Source organism: Mesoplodon densirostris, chromosome 19 (genome assembly GCF_025265405.1).
Source record: "Mesoplodon densirostris isolate mMesDen1 chromosome 19, mMesDen1 primary haplotype, whole genome shotgun sequence".
Classification (NCBI taxonomy): Eukaryota; Metazoa; Chordata; class Mammalia; order Artiodactyla; family Ziphiidae; genus Mesoplodon; species Mesoplodon densirostris.
In genome coordinates this window covers 13,719,054-13,739,838 of record NC_082679.1, presented here as the reverse complement: position 1 = coordinate 13,739,838, position 20,785 = coordinate 13,719,054, and the positions used below count along the sequence as shown (strand labels likewise).

Genomic DNA, 20,785 nt, shown 5'->3' with positions numbered 1-20,785 from the left:
ACATGGCAGAGACCTTGACCAATCAGAATGGATTGAGACCCCTTGCTGTGCCAGGTATTAATTCTTTATTTGCTGGATGGTGGGGCGATCTGGGGATCCCAGGAGTCTTGAGTCTTGACGTCGTGGGGGAGGAAGATGACTCAAAATGATAGCTATTTACCAAGCGGTAGGGTAATATTTCAGATTATAACATCCGGGGCAGCCTCATGAATGTGGACCAGCTAACTAACAACCTTGTCAAAATACAGTGCCCGGAAAAGGGCTCTGCCCATAGCAGGCACTCTGTAACTGTGACAAATGTTATACAACATTTCCTCTCCCTCCCTTCCCAGACCACAGAGGAGCCCTCAAATATTTTCTCCCAACGTTTTATTATGAGAGATTTAAAACATTCAGAAAAACTGAAATAATTTTACAGGGAACATCCACATACCCACTACCTAGATTTTACTATTATTCTTTTTGCTTTATCACACATCTGTCCCTCTATCCATCGGACCCCAACCCTTTTAACCAGGTAGAGAGTCCTACAGTGGGTTATCAGTTAAGGTGGGCATTCTAAAATATTTTCCCTGCAGCAGTCCCAGGAGTAGGAGTCCTAGGTCCATCCATGCATCCATCCATCCATCCGTACACCCATACATCCAACAAATATTTATTGAGTACAGGCCCAGATTAGGGTGAAAGGGTGCCTGGGGAAAAGGGTGATGGGCAGAATAGGCCCCTGCTCCCAGGGGCTTCCATTCTTCTTGGGGTGGGTATAGGGGATGGAAAATAAACAGCTAAACAAATCAATCAGCCCACTGACCAGAAGCCCAGGGTATTAGGAAGTGGGGGACAGAGAGCAGGTGCCCTGGCCAGGGGAGAGCAGTCAGGAGGGGTGGGGGGAGGGAGACAGATGCTTGCCTGGGTTCCATGAGAAGGGGAGAAGGAGATGGGTGGTGCTGGGCAGGATGGGATGGCAGCAGCTGCCTGATACCACAGGGAGGCGGTGGGTCAGTGGGAGGGTGATGATGTCAGCTGCTCAGTCCCTGGGGACCCCTACCTGTTCTCCGAGGGGAGGCCTGGAGTAGCAGGAAGTGAAAGTGCTCCTCGCAGAGAGAGGAAGCTGAGTGGGGCAGGGGGAAGAGGCGGGGCTGGGGGTATTTGAAATCGACCCTCCTCCCTCTTTCCGGGGGCTCAGGCCTTAGGTGACCGGGCTTTGGAGGAAGGGACCCTGGCAGTCTGGGAGTCCAGGGGTAAGAACCATGCGGCTCCCATGGCCCCAGGAGTCCCCTCTCGGCACCCTTCGGCACCCTTCACTCTTTCTCATAAGAGCGTGTGGATGTACTTGTTTCCTTAGTGGCCCAAGGTCTAGCCCGCTTCCTCCGGCAGCTTCCCTGTGGGCCCACAGGACAGAACGGCGAGGCCAGACAGCTGACGGTTCGTTGTTTTTTGTCTTTAATTTGTCTCTACTAAGCGACACCATCTGCCCACCCCTGCCTGGGAAGCGGGTCCCGAGTGAGGGGGCCTAGCACCCACTTTGGGAGTTGTAGGCAGAGACTTGGGAGGCCTTGAGGCTTGGACCCCCCATTGGGTGTGAGTTAATGTTTGGAGGGCGCACCTCCCCACCCAGGGTAGGTTAGACTTCGTCTACTTGGCCCCAAGCCCCTGGGAACAGTAGAGAGCATGGGGGCCCCGGGGCTCTCGTCCTGGGACAGTTAGCAGTTTGGAGGGACCCCTGGCCCCCTGAGCAGTTAGAGATTAGGGGAGGCTGATCCTTGGCCCTAAGGGTGATTAGGGGCTGCGGGCTGTTAGAGAGACTGGCTACCCCAAGCCTCAGCCCCTAAGAATGTTAGAGATTTGCTGGGGTCAGGGGTGCTGGGACCCCAGTTTTGGGAGGGAGTAGTTAGTAGATTGAGGAAATGTTCTGAGCTCCCCAGAAAAGAGCTGTAAGTTAGAGGGGGCCAGGAGGCCTGGTTGGGGCTCAGCTGTCCCAAAGCTGGGCGTCCTGCCTGGGAGATGCGGCTGTCACTGGGGTTTCTCTCCCTCCGTGGTCCTGGCCTCCTCCTTGGCAGGAGGTGGAGACTTCCTGGAGGAAGCTGAAGTGGTGGGGTTGGGAGTCCCTGACCCCGACTGGGCATCTATGCTGGCATGCTCCTTCCGGACAAGGTCTTCCAGCTCCTTCTGCAGGGGGCAAAGTTCACAGAGGTCAGAGGTCATCATGCATCGTAAGGTCGGAGGACCTGTGGGACGGGGGTCCAGGGGCTGGGCTCAGGGTGGGTGGGGGTGGCCCAGGCTCCTCACCTTCCATCCGAGGAGGTCGGCAAGGGCCAGGCAGCCCTGGTCGCAGTCACCCAGCCAGGCCACGTCCCTGTGGGTGGGTGAGAGTCAGAGCTCCCAGGCTTGTCCCAGGGCCCTGCTGGCTCTGCCCTGTCCTGTGCCCTCGTGCCCTCCCTCCCACCTCGGCCCTGTCCCTTGAAGGCTCCACTGCCCCCCCGCTGCCGCGGGAGGGCCTCACCTGTAGGCCTTCTTGGAGTCGAAGTCCATGCCTCCTCCGAGGCCCATCATCATCCCGAGGAAAGGGTCAGTCTGTGGGGAAGGGGGTGGAGTCGGGGGGAGCTAAGAGCACAGACCCTGGAGCCAGGTGGCTTGGGGTGGAATCCCAGCTCCGTGACTTTGCTCAAGTGGCCTGGCCTCTCTGAACGTCAGTTTCTTTCTCTGTAGAGTGGGGGTGATCATCAAACCCACTCCTAGGGTTGTACTGTCAGCGGGTTAATACAGAGAAAATGCTTAGCACGGCATCTGGCACACCGTACGTTTTTTGCCTGTTGGAGAAACATCTGTCCCCAGGAGGGAGCCCCTGCCTGGGAGTGAAGCTACCTCAGGAAAAGAGAGACAAGAGAGGCAGCGGGTAACTCCTGACAGAACTGCCGCAGGCCCAGGGGCCAGCGAGCCCGGACTCTTCAGTCACGGGAAGCACGACATTCTTGTTTTGGCTTAAGTCGCTTTGAGCTGGGGTTCTGTCACTCGTTCAAAAGGGTGAATGAGGGACTTCCCTGGTGGTGCAGAGGTTAAGAATCTGCCTGCCAATGCAGGGGACACGGGTTCGAGCCCTGGTCTGGGAAGATCCCACATGCCGCGGAGCAACTAAGTCCGTGCGTCACAACTACTGAGCCTGTGCTCTAGAGCTGGCGAGCCACAACTACTGGGCCCGTGTGCCACAACTACTGAGCCCGTGTGCCAAAACTACTAAAGCCCGTGCACTTTAGAGCCCATGCTCCGCAACAAGAGAAGCCACTGCAGTGAGAAGCCCGTGCTCTGCAACAAAGAGTAGCCCCCGCTCACCACAACTACAGAAAGCCCATGCGCAGCAACAAAGACCCAACACAGCCAAAAATAAATAATAAATAAATTTTAAGAAAAATGGGTGAATGACACAGAGGCCTGTGGAATCCTGGAGGCAGGGCAGCCTGGAACCTGACCCCTGTGGATTCCAGAATCCTTAGGTCTGAGCTGAGGGGTCCAAAGTATCGGGATTCCCCAGAGACCTGTCCCCTGGTTCCCAAGGAGGCCGGGGGGAGGCAATGTGGGGCCCCTGTGCGGGGGTGGCAGGGTGTGACTAAAAGGACTCACCTGGCCAGTCTTCTCCTTGTTGATGAGCAGGCGCGGGGTGGAGAGGGGCGCCCTGGTGGAGGCCGAGCTGAGTGGTGAGGGCCTGTGCCGGCTCCCCCAGTCCCCAGCAGCCCCCCATAGCCCCGAGCCCCAACCTACTTGCTGATAAGGGATGCGAAGGGCTGCACCTGCAGGGAGGTGCCCATGATGATGAGGAGGTCCACCTTCAGGAAGTCCTGCGAAGGGGGAGCGGCCAGTGAGGCTGGGCTGCCGGCCCCCGGCCCCCGGTACAAGCCCACCCGCAGCTACTTGGGGAAGCCACCTTCCCCAGGGCAGGACCCAGGCTGCCCCTGCGTGGACCGAGATGGGGGACGCGCGGCGGGTACACTTACTGACTGCAGGCAGGAGAAGAAACGCGCTGGGAGGTTCTCGCCAAAGAACACGATATCTGAGGTGGAGACAGATGGACAGACACAGGGAGAGATAGAGACAGTGAAAAAGCAGGGGGGTAGAGACAGGGAGGGAGAGAGAGAACAGGCAGGAGCAGAAGGTGGAGCCCAGGGCTGGGGCGGGAGTGTGCAGCACTGGGGACAGACTAGGGGCTATGGTACCCACTCTCCCTGGGGCAGACTCCGGGCACCTGTCAGGGAGAGAGGGTGACGGGGGTGGATGGATGGATAGGGAGCGTGGCCTTCCTGGGAAGGGGTTAGTGGCTGAGGGGGTCCCAGCCTGAGTCTACCTCGGTTGGTCCCTGGCCCCAAGGCTCACCAGGCTTCACCACACTCCGACATTTCTCACACTTGGGAGTCACCTCGGAGAAGATCTTCTCTGGGCGTGGGGAATGGGGAGGGAGAAGAGGAGGTAAGAGGCTTTGGGCTGGGGCTGCAGCCTGCCTGCCCACCCCATCCTCCCTTCACTGTCACCCGGAGGGCCTCCTGAGGTGTTTGCCCTGCTCAGGAAGGACCTCCCTTCTTAGACAGCTGTCCCTCCCCCGCCCCCAAGATTCCTGGGGTGGCTCCCAGCACCAGCCTATAGCTATTAAATGAACGAACAAACAAATGAGCAGACACTCGCCCCTAAAAGGGGCAGCTGGGTTCCACCAACCCCCGACCTGGGGAATCTGGACTTGGGAGTGAAGCTCGGCCAGTGGGTCTTTGAGGGCAGCCCTACTTCATCGTGGGTCAGAGAGGCCTGGTAGGTGCCAGGCCTAGTGGCAGAGAGGGAAGAATTATGCAGATGCTGCTGGGACGGGGACAAAACCTTAGGTGCAGGTGCTTCCCACACTTGGGCTCTGTGACAGACCCACCCCTGCCCCCACGCACACCCCATGCTTATGACAATCCTCCTCCTCATTGCTTATTGATTAAGGAAGCTTGAAAGCATTCTGTCACTTGCAACCCACGGAATCCTGGCTTGTTCATTCAACTATTCACTCATCCCTTCAACAGATATTTACAGACCACTGCTTTAAGGTCTGTCATTTACTTGAAAATATTTTTGCATTGACAGTACGTGACATTTTGCGGGTGATGCTTGTGCTACTGCTGTTAGAGAAACATAATGGGGTAATGTTAATTGTACATCACCCCCAGCTGCGTGCACTTGGGCTATTCAGGAATCCTCACCCCAGGGGCGGTCAGCTGGCATGTTGTCAGAAAGGCCACACTCCAGGGGCCCTACGATCAGCGCTGCAGCTGTCCTTATCACACACGGACACCAGAGGCTTTGTGAAATCAGCATAAAGAATGTCAGAAATGGGTTTCCATGGATGAAGTAAGTGGCTTCTTAATTAGCACAATGGATGTCAGAAATCAGCTCTCACTGGCATTCAAGAAATGTGGACTGGCTGGATTTTTTTTTCCTCCTTCTCTTCTTGGACACTCTGCCCAGGCATGAACAGGGGTGATGACTTTAGCAAGCCCTGGAGTTTGCATCCTTAAGGACAGCCCCCAGTCTTCATTCTTAGCCAGGGCCGTGCCCAGCTTCACACGCCACAGCCTCTGCTCGCCTGAATCCAGCTAATGGGCTGGTCGAATCCTGTGCCTCTGGGGCAGTGCTGTCCAGTATGCTGGTTAGAGCCACAAGTGACTTTTAAATTTTAATTAATACAAATTAAAGAAAGTTAAGAATTCAGTTCCTCGGTCACATTAGCCACATTTTAAGAGCTCAATAGCCCCATGTAGCAAGTGGCTGCCGTGTTGGACACTGCAGATATGGAACATTCCCCTCACCCCAGAAAGTTCTCTCAGATACTTCTGCTCTTCTTAGAGTGTAGTTGCGCTTGCCTGGATGAGCCCCTCATGTAAGATGGGGTCAGAGCGCCCAAAGGACAAAGAGCTAGGGTTTCATGACCTCACAGAACAGGTTGTATGACCACGTGGGGGCCTGTCTGCTAACGCACGTCTCTGTGTCTGGAGTCTGCATCCATCATAACCTGGCTGTGAGGTGGTGTCGGGAGAAATGAACCCCCACTACCACCTCAAATCTTTGGGGGCTGCCATTATCTGCTAAAAAGAGCTGCAGAGCTGTGCAGGACAGAGCTGGCGTCCGTGCGTGGAGACCCTGTCCCTGGCGCTGGGGAGCACACAGGGGACGGGAGGCCTGCCCTCGGGGATAATAACCTCCAGCCCCTCACCTTTCATCCAGCTTAGCGTGTACTCCTGCCGGCAGACGGGGCTGATGCAGTGAGACGTGTAGAAGGTGCCGTGGGCCTCCACCAGGTCCTCGGCCTCCAGCCCCGCCACTCGCTCCAGGGTGTCTATGTTCTGGAGGGAGAGATGGAGGAGAGAAGGTCAGGAGCGAAACATACCCCCAAGGGGCAGAAGGCAGAGCCAGGAGTTGCGGCTGAGAAAAGCAAGTGGGACAGGGGAGAAGGGAGGGAGGGAGAAGCAAGGGGCAGGGCGTGTCTAAAACTCTTCCGTTCATCCTGATGGTACCTCTGAAAAGGTAAGTCATGGACACTTAAAGGCAGGGGCCCAAACTCAAATGTCTATGAGCCCAGACCCACTGCCACCAACCAGCCCTGGCAAATTTGGGCCACTTTGCTTCCGTTTTGCTGCAAATGTGTTTTGTTAGAACCAGACACTCTAGTGGCACCTGCCAGAAATTTGGTGAAATAAACGTACAACTCTCCAGTGTCTCCACCGTAAACGCAGCCCCCTCAGATATGGCATCCTTGTGCAGTACCCAATCTGCACAGCTGTCTGTGGCAGCCCTGGCCAGGCATTAACAAAAATCAATGAATCAGGAGGGTTTTTTGGTTTTCATCACACTGTTTTCCTACTTAACCTTACTATGGTCTGCTGCATTGATAGTATATTAACTTGTAGTCTTTCCAGACAGAGATACTTTACTTATTCAACAGGCAAGAATATTCTTCTCTTCCACATAGACATTTGCGCTTTCTCCAGCCCCTCTGGAGCAGCTTTTTGTTTGTTTGTTTGTTTTTGTTTGCGGTACGCGGGCCTCTCACTGTTGTGGCCTCTCCCGTTGCGGAGCACAGGCTCCGGACGCGCAGGCTCGGCGGCCATGGCTCACGGGCCCAGCCGCTCCGCGGCATGTGGGATCTTCCCGGACCGGGGCACGAACCCGCGTCCCCTGCATCGGCAGGCGGACTCTCAACCACTGCGCCACCAGGGAAGCCCTGGAGCAGCTTTTGTTTGCCCACGAGGAATGCTGCTGAGGCAGGTGCTGCTGGAGGACACTGGCAGACGTTACAGAGATGGCCGGGCATATGCAGCCCACAGCTGACCCAACGAGGTTTCCTGGAGGCTCCGTGAACAACTGAAAGGGTTCCCTTTCAAGGGCAGACAGCCCCAACTGCCCTCTCTGCTCCCAGCCAGCCATCAGTTTATACCCAAAACATGCAGACAAGAGTCACTGTTCCCAGACTCTCTGTGGCTTTCCCTCTCCCCCCTTTACTAGAAATGCTAGTTTTGCCTTTGTTTCTTGACTTAGTCTACCAACTCCCTGACACGTAAGTAAGCAGTGTGCATGCACATAACTAAATGGCACGTCAAAGGTCTACCTACATGCCTCTGTGTTACCCTTTGTTGTCACTTTTTTTTTTTTTGCCATGCTGTGCGGCTTGTGGGACCTGAGTTCCCTGGCCAGGGATCGAACCCACGCTCTCAGAAATGAAAGCACAAAGTCCTAAACACTGGACCACCAGGGAATTCCCTTGATGCCACTTTTGATGGAGAAACCACAAACAAACAAAAATGAATGGGGTCAACCCGTATGTACTGGTGTGAAGTGATCTCTCCAAGATGTTAGAAGGCCCAAATCACAAAGGCAGTGTGTACAGGATGTGAAAAAATCAATATATGAATTTGTGTATTTGCTTGCCTAAGTATGGAATATCTTCAGAGGAGACCCAAGAAGTAGGCAGCAGCTGTGGCCCCCAGGGAGGGAAGCTGGGGCTGGGGAATATGGCTCAAGAGGTTCGCTATAAAGGCCAAGCAGCAATCAATGCATGGCAACACACAGCAACTGATGTCTGGTCTCAGCATCAGGCAGGAAATAGGGCATGGTGAGGAGGTGGGCCCTGGGCAAGGTGGGCAGCGGCCACTCAGCTCCAGCCAACCACTCTCCCCCACAGAAAGCCACCCAGGGTACAGCCAGCTCTTCCTGATTTTCAAGAGGAGCCTGATGTCTGGGTTTTCATCTGCAATCCCTTGAATTTTAAACCTTGGCTCACTTCTAGTTTCAAGACATCACGTCTCTGACATGCTTTTAAAAAGCATGAAGCTGGGACTTCCCTGGTGGCACAGTGGTTAAGAATCTGCCTGCCAATGCAGGGAACATGGGTTCGAGCCCTAGTCTGGGAAGATCCCATATGCCACAGAGCAACTAAGCCCGTGTGCCACAACTACTGGGCCTGCGCTCTAGAGCCTGCGAGCCACAACTACTGAGCCCGCGTGCCACAACTACTGAAGCCCGCGCTCGGCAACAAGAGAAGACGTCGCAATGAGAAGCCCATGCACTGCAACGAAGAGTAGCCCCCGCTCGCTGCAACTAGAGAAAGCCCACCTGCAGCAACGAAGGCCAACGCAGCCAAAAAAAAAAAAAAAAAAAAAAAAAAGCATGAAGCTGCTATGTGGGTGCGGATATGGAAGGATCCTCCAGACAGGGCTTAAATGAAAGAAAGCCAAGTACAAACCCTATGTATGATGTAAATGCCATAGATATAGATTTAAAAGAGCGATAAGCTGGTTTGCTGAGATCACAGTGACTTAAATGAAGGCGACAACTGTTCTCACGTTTGAATGGATACTTGTGTCTTGAGATAAAAATAGCATCGCGTGTGGCTTCAAAAGTGCTGCGTCGTCACAATTCAGAAAGACGTGAAGACAATGTGTTCCAGAAAACTGGGTCAGTGATTCAAAAAGTGGCTGAGGTTAAAGAAGAGGGTGATGAGTTTGAAAAAAAAAAAAGGTTTCATGAAACGTGAGACTGGAAAAATTTTTTCCACCTTTGTCTATGTTACATAATGTGCCATTTTGAATACGTATGCGTACTTAAATCCACACATGAAGAATTGCAACTGGGGGGAAATGCTACCACATTTCACGCTGACCTCACAACGCATTGGTGTTGGCTTTCGTCTAAAAATAGCCTACAGCTGGTGTGCTTTCGTGGTTGGGGCAGGGGGTTCTGCCTCAGACAGAGCTGGGAAGCGAGCCCTCTGAGCAGCCCCGATGAGCCGCCTGGGCCTGGGCCTGGGCTTCTCGTGCTGGGACCCCTGTGATCTCATTCTGTCTGGAGGGTTTAAACATCGTCTATCTGCTGCTCTCCAGCTCGAGTCCAGACTCCTGTGTCCAGCTATCTGCCCATGTCCCCACGTGGTTGTCTAATGGGCATCTCAACCTCGACATGCCTTCAGCCAAGCTCCTCCTCTGCCCCCCACACCTGCACGTCCCACCATCTCAATAAAAGGCAGCAGGTACTCAGGCTGAGAGGGAGTCAGTCATCCCTGACTCCTTTCCTTCTCTCACGACTCGTTTCACATTCAACCCATTGGCAAGTCCTGCCGGCTCCACCTTCAAAACGGGTTCATAAGCCGCCCACTTCTCCCCTTCGGCAGCTCCCTCCCTGGCCCAGCCTCCATCCTACTACTGTCCTCCTTGCTCACTCAGATCCAGCTTCTCCTTCTTCTTCTTTTTTCTTTTTTAAAATATTTACTTATTTGGCTGTGCCGGGTCCTAGCTGTGGCATGTGGGATCTAGTTCCCTGACCAGGGATCGAACCTGGGCCCCCTGCATTGAGAGCGTGGAGTCTTAACCACTGGACCACCGGAGAAGTCCAGATCCAGCTTCTTGAACACGCCAAATGCAGTCTCCCCTCAGGACCTCTGGACTGGCTGTTCCCTTTGCCTGGAATGCACTCTCCCCCTACAGATGGTCCCATGGCTCCCTCCCTCCCCTCTTACAGGGCTCTGTTTAAATGTCCTGCTTCTCAGTGAGGCCTTCCCTGACATCCTGTTCACTACAGCACCCCCGACCCCGCACACACAGAGCGTGATTCCCCTTTCCTGCTCAGCTGCACTCCGTAGACCTCTCAGCATCAGCGTAGCTACGCAACTCACCCACCTCGTCCGTTGTCTCTCCCCACACTACAGTGTCAGTTCCAGGAGGGCAGGGATGTCTGCTCCCTCCGTTCACTGCCTGCAGGGCCTGGCACTGGGTTGACACTCAGAAAACATTGGGACAGAAGCTTACAAACAGGTTTGCCAGCAGGGGCTATGGTGAGGATTTCATGAAGGCACTTGGCTTCAGGTGAGCTGTTCATATCAAGTCTGAGTCACATCTCATGGAAAAAACTGACTCTCTGGGAAGAAATTTCAGGTTTATTCTGAGCTGGGGCTCCTCCTGGAAGGAGGAGGCCATCCCCTCCCCCGCCAGCCATGGGTGGGAGCACCAGCCATGGGTGGGAGCACGACGCCCACTTGAGAATTCTGGACCTACAAAGAATTCATCCTCCCCCTGGCGGCAACTTCTGAGGCTGCAGGCTCCAGATTGCCAGGCGCAGGAAGAAAATACTAGAACACCTGTGTCTATCCACGTGTTCTCTCTCTATTGTATAATGTGGGGTGCTGAGGTATGAAGTAGAGCAGGCATGGTATCAGGGTTATAGTACCTCATGTCATTTCAATACATATTTATGAAACAAAGGTAGAGGTGCAAACATTTTTCACTATTAGGGGTGCGAGACCCTAAAAGGCTCACCAACTCGGAAGCCAACAATGGGAGCTGTCCTTCCCTGAGGACACCCCGGCGAGGCCCTCAGCCAAGCACCTGACATGTATGAGCCACGGCCCCACGGTACGCACAAGGCCTTTGTGCCAATTATAAAAGGGTTTCCCAGGACTTCCCTGGCGGTGCAGTGGTTAAGACTCCACGCTCCCAATGCAGGGGGCCGGGGTTCGATCCCTGGTTGGGGAACTAGATCCCACATGCATGCCACAACTAAGGAGCCCACCTGCTGCAACTAAGGAGCCGGTGTGCCGTAACTAATAAGCCAGCGAGCCACAACTAAGGAGCCCACCTGCCACAACTAAGACCCAGCACAGCCAAGTAAATAAATAAATAAATATATTTTTAAAAGGTCCCCCCCCGACACACAAAAAAATAGTGCTCCTTCCTTAAGAGTTTACAGCTACCAGCCGGAAAATTGTCAGGTGTACTGATCATATTAGATCAACTCCGTTTGGAGTCATCTGCTGGAAAGCCCAGCCAAATACGACATCTATGGTGCCAACAGTGTCTGCTCAGAGACGTACTCCTGGGATGGCCCTGAGGGAGGCCACTGCCACATCACCACAGACCTGAGAGGGCGAAGCTGTTCTGGCCTCTGTTTTATAGAAAGGGATAAACTGAGGCTGAGAGAGGGGACGTGAGTCACTGCAGGTCACGTGACAGAGAAGCCGCGGCCTGAGCTCTCAGGACCCTCCAGCCCGTGCTCTTCCTCCCAGGATGCCCGCGGTCCCGCCTACCTGCGTGTAGCAGCGCAGGAGCAGCCCTTTCTCCTTCAGCAGGCGGATGAAGTAGTGGCAGACGGTGGGCTGAGGGGAGCAATCGTGACAATGCCGATGAAGAGAGAGGACGCTGACCGCGCACCGCCATGTGCCAGGAACTGTTCGAGGCACCATGCCTGTTTTCCTTCACAGAATGGTCACACCGACCTCGTGAGGTGCGCACCTTTGTTATCCCCATTTCACAGGTGAGGGAACTGAGGCACAGAGAGGGTGACTGTCTTGCCAAAGTCACCCAGGTTGTGGAGTTGGGGTTTGCACAGAGAGGACTGGCCCTGGAGTCTGGGCTCTTGCATGTATCATTAACTCATTTAAGCCTCACGACAACCCTTCTCATGGACTATTATCAGCTTCACTTTACATAAGGGAAAACTGAGGCTCAAGGACACTAGAGCAGGAAATGAGGGACCAGGACTTGGACCCAGGCAGTCTGGGCCCGGAGCCCATGTATATATATATATATATTTTTGGATGGTGCCACACGGCTTGCAATCCCCCAACCAGGGATTGAACCCGGGCCACGGCAGTGAAGGCCCGGAATCCTAACCACTAGGCCACTAGGGAACTTCCCCAGAGCCCATGTGTTTAATGGCTATAATATTTGTCTGAAGCCCCCTGGAGGGGGCTTTCCCATGCCTGCTGGCCCCCAACCTTTCCTGTCACCGCCTCCACAAAAGAGAGCTCACCTTGAACTGCCCAGGATAGAGTTCCTTGGCGAGGGCAAAGAAGGGCTCTGGATGTTTCTGTGGGAAAGAGAGCCGGAGGGCGGGTGGGCACCCAGATGGCCCTGGTGAGATGAGAGCTGGAGAGAGGCGGCCACGCCTCCACCCCCCACCCCCATTACAGACGTTCCTCCCTGCAGGACACGTACCTTGAAGTAGCCAATCTCAAAGATGGCCTCCGGGTAGGGAAGATGGTATTTCTCCAGGTTGGCGTAGAGGCCCGTGTTTGGGGAGCGGAAGTCAGGGATGCCCGCAGCTGGGGGAGGAGTGGCAGTGGGCAATCAATCCATGAGGGACCTTGGCCCCTTCTCTACCACACTGACCCTCCCAGGCAAGGGCCCCCATACGGCTCCTCCCCAGCTCTTCGAAGGGGCGCCCCCAACCAGGGAGTTCTCTTGGGGGAGGGGGGCACTTACAAGTGGAGATTCCAGCTCCCACCAAACAGATAACCCTGCGACCTGGAGGAGAAGAGTTTATGCAGCGTGGTTCTTTTTTTTTTTTTTCAGTTTACGTTTGTTTATTGTTGTAACATTTTGTTTTGAACATCAAACACTGCACCAAAATATGAGCCATTTATCTTAAGACGGTTGTCTTTGACATAAACTAAGTACTGAACTGATGTTTACAATGAACTTCTGACAACTTAAAAAATTATTAGTGGCACTGCTGTCTAATAATCAAATATATCATCACAGACTGAATGTAATGATTACATTACAAGACCAAAGTTTCCCCTTCCCTTTCTTACCCTTAAATAATACCACCCATCACAGACCCTGAAGCCATTTACTCTGTGCCTGGCCCTGGGGCAAGCATTTCAGATCCCTGAATGGCTCTCCCAACCATCTCAAGGAGGGAGGTGTTAACATCCCACGTTATAGATGAGGAAACTGAGGCTCAGATAGGGGAAGGGGTCACACAGGTGACTGATGGAAGAGCCAGCATGGGGTCAAAGAATCCACTGTTTGAAATTATTATACCAATGGGGAGTTCCCTGGTGGCGCAGTGGTTAAGAATCCACCTGCAATGCAGGGCACACGGGTTCGAGCCCTGGTCTGGGAAGATCCCACATGTCGCGGAGCAACTAAGCCTGTGCGCTACAACTACTGAGCCTGCGCTCTAGAGCCCGCGAGCCACAACTACTGCCCGCGAGCCACAACTACTGAAGCCCGCACGCCTAGAGCCTGTGCTCCGCAACAAGAGAAGCCACCACAATGTTCTCAGGCGCACTGCAACAAACCGCAAGTAGAGAAAGCCCACGCGTAGCAACGAAGACCCAACGTAGCCAAAATAAATAAATAAATTTATATTAAAAGAAAGGAAATTATAGCAATGTAGTAAGATTCAAGAAAAGGCCACTTGGAGAGAAATTTCTCCTCGCTAGATCTAGACAAAAATGCGTGAGATCTTCATGAGAGGGGTGGGGTGGAGGTTTCCCCCAGAAGAGCTGCACGTTATTGTGAAAAAATCTCTGGCCACCCCTCATCTTTTGGACACAATCTTGGATGGCCATCTATTTCTAGCATATGGACTTCCCTCTATAATCAAATGCACATCAGCCACCGGAAGCCTGGTAATTTTCAGGTGAAGACCAAAGACTGGCCACTCTCAGCCCATGCCCAGTGAGCAGCAGAGTGGATAAGGGCTTCCAATCCTAGTTCTTCTGCATGCTAGCGGGGGCGTCTTAGTTCAGATCACCACTCTGGGCTTTAGCTTCCTGCTCTGTAAAATGGGCATAATCGCAGTACTGACCTCGCAGGGCTGTTGAGAGAATCAATTCATCCCTGTGAAGCTTCGATCAGTGCCCAGCACTGATGATTCTTCAAGTCATTCGTACTCAACTTCTTTAGCCCCATGATTTGTATACCTATAAGTGCTTTGTTCCCCCATTGTCACCAGCTTTCAGAAAAGAAGATGGGGAGGCGTGGTAGGGGTGGCATCACTTCACAAGCACGTGGGGCTGTGCAGAAACAGCCCAGCTGCCTCTTCAGTGGCTGGCTGGCTGGCAGCCCTGCCATGCAGCACCCTTGGCATCTGCCCATCAGCTGATGGACAGACACGGGTGTGAGGCGCCTGTGAACCGGCCGCCTCTGGGGTGTTCTATGCAAAGGAGGACAGCAAGGGTGACAAAGGCTGAGGCCTGCTACAGCCACAGCCCTTGGCTTCGTCTCGGGATGCCATTGGACTAGGCCCAGTGGACCCACCAGGGGCCATGTGGAAGGGAGTGTGCGCCCTGGATTCAGGCGGCCTGGCATCGAGCCCTGATTCTGCCTCTTGCCAGAAGTGTGACCCTGTACCAATCACAGCCTCTCTGCACCTCAGTTTCCTCCTCTGTCCAGATCATTCCTCACAGGTATCATGTGAAGATCAAAGGAGGGGACACCTGTCAAGTGCTTAGCCCAGTGCCTGGCAAACAGCGAGAGCTCAATTCATTGTTATTATTATTTTTATTTTTTAAAGATTTTTTTGGTGTGGGCCATTTTTTGTTTGTTTGTTTGTTTGTTTTGTGGTACGCGGGCCTCTCACTGTTGTGGCCTCTCCTGTTGCGGAGCACAGGCTCCAGACGCACAGGCTCAGTGGCCATGGCTCACGGGCCCAGCCGCTCCGTGGCGTGTGGGATCCTCCTGGACCGGGGCACGAACCCGTGTCCCCTGCATCGGCAGGCGGACTCTCAACCACTGCGCCACCTGGGAAGTCCCTGTGTGGACAATTTTTAAAGTCTTTATTGAATTGGTTACAATATAGCTTCTGTTTTATGTTTTGGTTTTTTGGCTGTGAGGCATGTGCGATCTCAGCTCCCCAACGAGGGATCGAACCCATACATACCCCCTGCATTGGAAGGCGAAGTCTTAACCAACAGACCGCCATGCAAGTCCCCATTGTTATTATTTATTATTATCCCCTCACAGGCGCCTCATGAGTCAATTATCCTAAAACCCAGGTGCAGGAGGACAGAAGGAATGAAAGCTTTGATGCCACTGCCTTCGTTCTCTTGGGGGCCCACCCAAGCCAAGAGGTGGCTGCAGACAGCTGTCTGGCCTGCCCTAGGAGAGGGAGGCTCAGGACGGCCGGCCTGGCTGCCCTCGGAGAGACGGCAGCAGCTGGAGGACAGGGAAACTGGAGAAGACGTCCTCAACAAAAGGCTGTTCAGGACCCTCAAAGAGTGGATTGTTCTAGTCGAGGACTGCCGAGGGCTCGGTTTCTCAGACTCTGGTGACCTCAACTCGTGGCAAGAAATATAAATTACATGGTGACCCCGTAAAGAGGCACCTCTACACCACACCTGAAACAAGCCTCCTGTAATAATCGTCACAGGGAACACTTACGCAGCTCTTGCTCTGTTCCAGGCCCGGTTCCAGGCATTTACATTTATGAATTTATGTAACCCCCTAATAACCCTATAAGGTAATTACTATTATTAGCATCTTCATTCTGTCAAACAGGCCTGGCCAATCAGAGACACAGTGATTGGTTCAGGGGTAGGAATGTGACCCAACCTGGGCCAACTGGAGCCGATCTCTGCTCTTTTGCCTGAACTACCGGGAGAAAGATGCTCTCTTCAGTGGGAGCCACTAGGCTGGTGGAACTTGTATTTGCCACCGCCAGGAGCAACCTTGACCCCAACACAGAGAAGAGCTGCACCAGAGAGGGTTCAGATTTTTGACAACAGCATGGAAGCCGCTGAATCCGGCCATGATTAAAGCGGGGTTTTCGTTACAGGATCAACACACTCCCTTTTTGGCATAAGCCAGTTTGAGTTGAGGTTCTTGTGACTTGCAGACGAAAGTTGTGAATGGCTGGGGCTAAGTCACTTGGGGCCAGGAGAGGGGAAGGGGCCCAGTGCAGGCAGAGGACTCACAGCGCTCACTCTGCATGTAGCGGGTCACCCCTTCCAGGGTTAATTCGTCCAGCAGACGCTCCTTCTGGGTGCCCAGGCCCAGTGTCTGGGAGAAGAAATTCCGCAGGAAGTCCACTGGCCAAAAAGAAGAGAGACAGCAGCCGGGTGGGTGTTTAGTCAGGGCGCCCAGAGGCCCCAAGTGCCCCTGCCCAGCCCTGGGGCCCCGCCGCCTTCCCGCAACTAAGAGCTCAATGCCTGGCCCAGCCAGCGGCCTCCAGGCGCTGGCACTGCATCTGCTATTACATACTTGGAATGTCACCCCTGGCGGAGGTGGGCACCCAGATCCCTGCCCTAAACCACCCCCAAGAACCGTGCTCTCAAGGAAGATACTCACTCTCTCCTTCTCCGCCAGCCGCTCCTCCCTCAGTGTCTGAATCTGAGTCCTGGAAGGGGTGGGGGTGGGGTGATCAGGCCCCAGAAGTGGGGTTAGGGAGGGAGGGAAGGGGGAGGTGACACGGGTTTGGGGAAAAGGCTCTGGCTGGGAGCTGGGCCCGAGGAAGTGAGGGGTGGAGGGGACAGCGCTGGGGGCCAGGGTGTGGGCTCTGGGACAGGCTGCCTGTGTTGGAAAACCCAGCTCTGCTACTTGCAAGGAGCACAGTCTCTGGTGGGTGACTTTGCTCTTCTGAGTCTCCGAGCTCCTCCTCTTAGGAATGGAGCTCGGAGGACACTCACCTCCGAGTGCTACTGTGAGATGAAGTGAGATCACCTCTGGGAGGTGCTCAGAACAGCCCTGGGGGCGGGTGTGTGGTGGTGATTGCTCAGGAAGCACTGGCTATTGTTCTCATCACCTCCCGGTGTCCACGGCCTCCGCCTTACAACCCCTCTAGTCCCCTGCCCTGGCCAGCAGCCCTCCTCACCTAAGTCACTCCTGGGAATAACGCCTCGGTCCTCACCCTGCAGCCGTCAGCCCTCCTGCCTGAAGCCCCCCACTCCACCTTCCAACCCTTCCATCTCCTTTATCGACTCCTCTCCTCAGCCAGACTCCCAAATTGAGGGTCTGGGACTCTGTCCTGGGCCCTCCCTACTTTCTCTGTTCACCTTCCCTGGTCGGCCTCATCCACGCCACTGGTCCGTCCCCCAGATCCAGGGTTCCCGCAGCCTCCTGGATGCCTCCTTCTAAGTGACCCCCGGTCCCTCACTCCCACCGTGTCCCAAACTGGCCTCAGCATCTCCCCCAGACCTGCTCCTCCTCCTGGGCCCCATCTCAGTGTGGCTTCTGGCCCCCAGTCTGCCAGACGCCTCCTGCCTCCCTCCCCTGCCCTCCTGCCATAACACGTCCCCTCTCCAGGGCTCCACGTGGTCCAGCCTGTCCTCCCAGCGGTCCTGCCCCAACCTCCTCCCTAGGCTCCCAGCCTCAGTCTTCACCTCTGATCTACTCTACTGCCCTGTGTGTGACGGCCTGCATGGGTCAGCCCGCTCCCCTCCACTTCAAAGGCCCTTCTCTGTGGCTTCTCCAGTCTAATCATCTGATCACGAACATCTATGGAGTCTACCATGATGTCAGCTCCAAGAAGGCTGGGATTTTTCATCGTCACCGCTGGATGCCCAGCACCAAGAACAGGGTCTGGCACTTGGCGGGAGTTCCAGAACTATCCACCTCTGAACAAATGGACACCTGCTGTGCTGTGTGCTAGACCAGGCCTGGGCCCTGTAATGGACCTCATGCAATTGTAGAAAGGCAATTCTGGGGAATTCCCTGGCAGTCCAGTGGTTAGGACTATGTGATCTTACTGCCAAGGGCCTGGATTCAAGCCCTGGTTGGGGAACTAAGATCCCGCAAGCCAAGTGGTGCAGCCAAAACAAACAAACAAACAAACAAAAAACTAACCAATTCGCTCTCCTGTTTAAAACCCCTCCAACAACCCCTCTCCATCACTCACAACTCTGGTTCCAGCCTTTTTGAATAGAAACCTCCCTTCCAAACATAGTTAAAACTTTTCATTACTTTAGGATTGTGTAAGCTGCACAAAAACTTTGACCATTAGACAATGTATAACTTGGGGGCACTTGCCTCATGATTCCCTCACCCACAACCCCCGTCCCGTTCCCCCACTTCAAGCTAACCACTATTATTAACAGTACAATGGTAATTACTCCAGATTTTGTCTCTGCGGGTAAAACTCATTATTTCCCCAGAAATGGGCCATCATACCACAGTACGATGCTGCACCTTGCATTTTCCACAAAACAATATATCATAGACCTACCAGCTACATAGTGTTGCATTGTAAGGATGCACCATAGTTCATTTAACCCATCAACTGATAGCCGTTTGGGCTGTTTCCAGTTTTTCTGTATGAGACAATGCTGCAATTTACATCCTCGAATCTCTCTCTTTGGGACTGAGGATCGCTTTTTCACATTGAACCTTTTTCCCTGACAGTGGTGGTGCTTTGGGAGCCAGGCGAGGGAGAAGCCCGGCCTAACAGAAAGCTCTTATCCCCTCGGTGTGGCTCTGTCGTGCATCTGTGGGGTGCTCTCATCACAGCTCCTGCACTGGCCTACATCTGAACTGCAATCTCGCGTCTGTGGGTGGGCTGGCATGCTTTCAGGCTGCAGACAGTGAGGCTCTGTGGAAGGATTTCAGGGCCCTGCTGAGCACGTGGGAGCAACACGGCCTAAGGGGGAGCTGGAGGTGCTGGTGGGGTCTCTGTGAGCCCGCTTCCAGCGAAGCATCCGGGACGCAATGTGCCGGGTGCCATGGGTCGCAAACCCGTCCCTGCCCTTCTAGCCAAGGGACAGTGGACAAGTTACTGAACAACTCTGTTTCCAATTCCTCATCCATAAAATGGCTACAGTAGACCTTGCCCCCCAACAGGGATGCTGGGAAGATGAAATGAGACGAGGCACATCAAACATTAAGCAGAGTACCCGGCTGGAGTAAGTACTCAATAAATGCTAACCGTGAATATAATTAGCTGACCTCCCCAGCCACCTGATTCCTGAACACATCACATTCTTTCATGCCCCTCAGTGTCTGCACAAGCTGTATCCTCTGTCTGGGACACCATTTCTCACCTTGCCTAAGAAAATTCTAAATCACTCTACACTAACTACCATGTGCTGCATCTCAATCTGACTCCTATATCAGCCTGTGGATTCCTCCAGGGAAGGGACTGGCTGGAATCTGTGTGACCCCACAGAGTTTACTCTGGGCTCCCAAAGTGCCCTGAGCTACTTTCATTATCACCCCATAGGGTCATTGTCTAGTCACTTGTCCGTGAGATCTGTGAGTTCAGGGACCAAAGCTCTTCCATGCCCAGTGCAAATGAGTTTCAGAAGGGATGGGGGACGCGGTGGGGAGGGCAAGGAGAAAGGAAAGTTTGGAAGGGCAGGCCTGGGGTTGAGGATGCACACCCTTCTCTGACAGTCCCCGGAATCCACCATTCCCCGGGAGGATGAACCAGGAGGTGGGGTGAGGGGCCGGGGCAGTGAGTTGAGGGCCCTGGGGTATCTGTCTCCCCTCTGCCACCTCCCCCCGTGTGAGGTGTTGGAAGTCCATCTCTCTCCTTCCCTCCACCCTTCCCCCCATCTCACCTGAGCCTCCTGCACCTTCCCTGCCTGGGTCTCCACAGGGTCAGAGGCTGGGGGAGGAGGGGGAGCAGATGTGGTTATGGTGAAGGGAGTGGTTAAGGGGGAATGAAGGGTTTCAAAGCAGCGGGGGCCAGAGGGGGTCAAGAAGACCCACCGACCTAGTTGTACTGGGGTGGAAGTGTAAAAATGGAGTAGATGGAGGGAGGGAATGGGGAAAAGCAGATCTTATGAGTGGGGAGTGCTGGGAGGACAGGTGGTTAGTGAGGGACAAAGAGGCTGGGACGGGAAGGTTTAGGAGAGGGAAAAGAAAGTAAAGCATACAGGGAATGGAGGAAGACTTAGGAGGAGTTAGGAAGGACGCAGTAGTGTGTGAGCGTGTGCCGGGAGGGCTCGGTTTACAAGCAGAGGGAAGCGTAGAAAGGAAGAGAGAAGATAAGAAGAGATACTCCGCCTGGAAGAGGTGGTGGGTGGTGGGGGGCAGGGATGGTGGGATGGTAGGTTTAGGAGAGGAAGGAAGAGATAGGAGGGGACACCAGGGGTCCCCTAGCATCCTACAGTTCCCACTAACAACCAGGTACCCTTAGCAACCGGGACCGCGGCATTCTAAAGTCCCTAATAACGAGGGTCCTTAGCAACTAAGGTGAGAGAAAGACGCGATCATTAGTAACCTGAGGGAGGTGGCAAACGGACCCTTAAAACCTCGCGACCCAGAAACCCACCAATCTAGCAATATGGATCACTTTGCAACGGCCCCTGAATCCCATTCCCCTCCATGCAGCCCCCATCTCCTGCCCCACCACGCCCGCCCTCGGGCCCCGGGGCCTGCAGCCCTCAGCCAGGCCCCGGCGCGGCCCGACCCTCCCACCAGGGCCCCCGACTCACGATCCGGCTCAGCCATGGGCGCGGGGCGGGGGCCCTCGGGACTGTCACCGACTGCTCTGCCCCGTGACGGCACCGGAAACAGGAGGGCGCCGAGACAGGGCAAAGAACTACAACTCCCAGGAG

General features: G+C 54.3%; 1 protein-coding gene across 2 annotated transcripts; it reads right to left on the bottom strand.

Moving 5' to 3' along the window:
- Nucleotides 1-1,422: 1,422 nt before the first annotated feature.
- On the bottom strand, nt 1,423-20,739 carry SIRT2 (sirtuin 2). 2 transcript variants are annotated; one of them, XM_060083916.1, is made up of 16 exons: nt 20,663-20,739; nt 19,784-19,830; nt 16,581-16,629; nt 16,208-16,321; nt 12,765-12,806; nt 12,498-12,604; nt 12,313-12,369; nt 11,588-11,656; nt 6,230-6,359; nt 4,363-4,422; nt 3,987-4,042; nt 3,754-3,830; nt 3,616-3,667; nt 2,501-2,571; nt 2,287-2,353; nt 1,423-2,166 (listed from the first exon to the last, which is right to left on the bottom strand). In XM_060083916.1, the coding sequence occupies exons 1-16, from the start codon at nt 20,676-20,678 to the stop codon at nt 2,011-2,013; spliced, it is 1,170 nt and encodes a 389-aa protein (XP_059939899.1). In that variant the 5' UTR covers nt 20,679-20,739; the 3' UTR covers nt 1,423-2,010. The 2 variants fall into 2 exon arrangements, with proteins under 2 accessions (XP_059939899.1, XP_059939900.1); XM_060083917.1 differs by lacking the exon at nt 19,784-19,830 and having other exon boundaries at nt 20,663-20,697.
- Nucleotides 20,740-20,785: the final 46 nt, after the last annotated feature.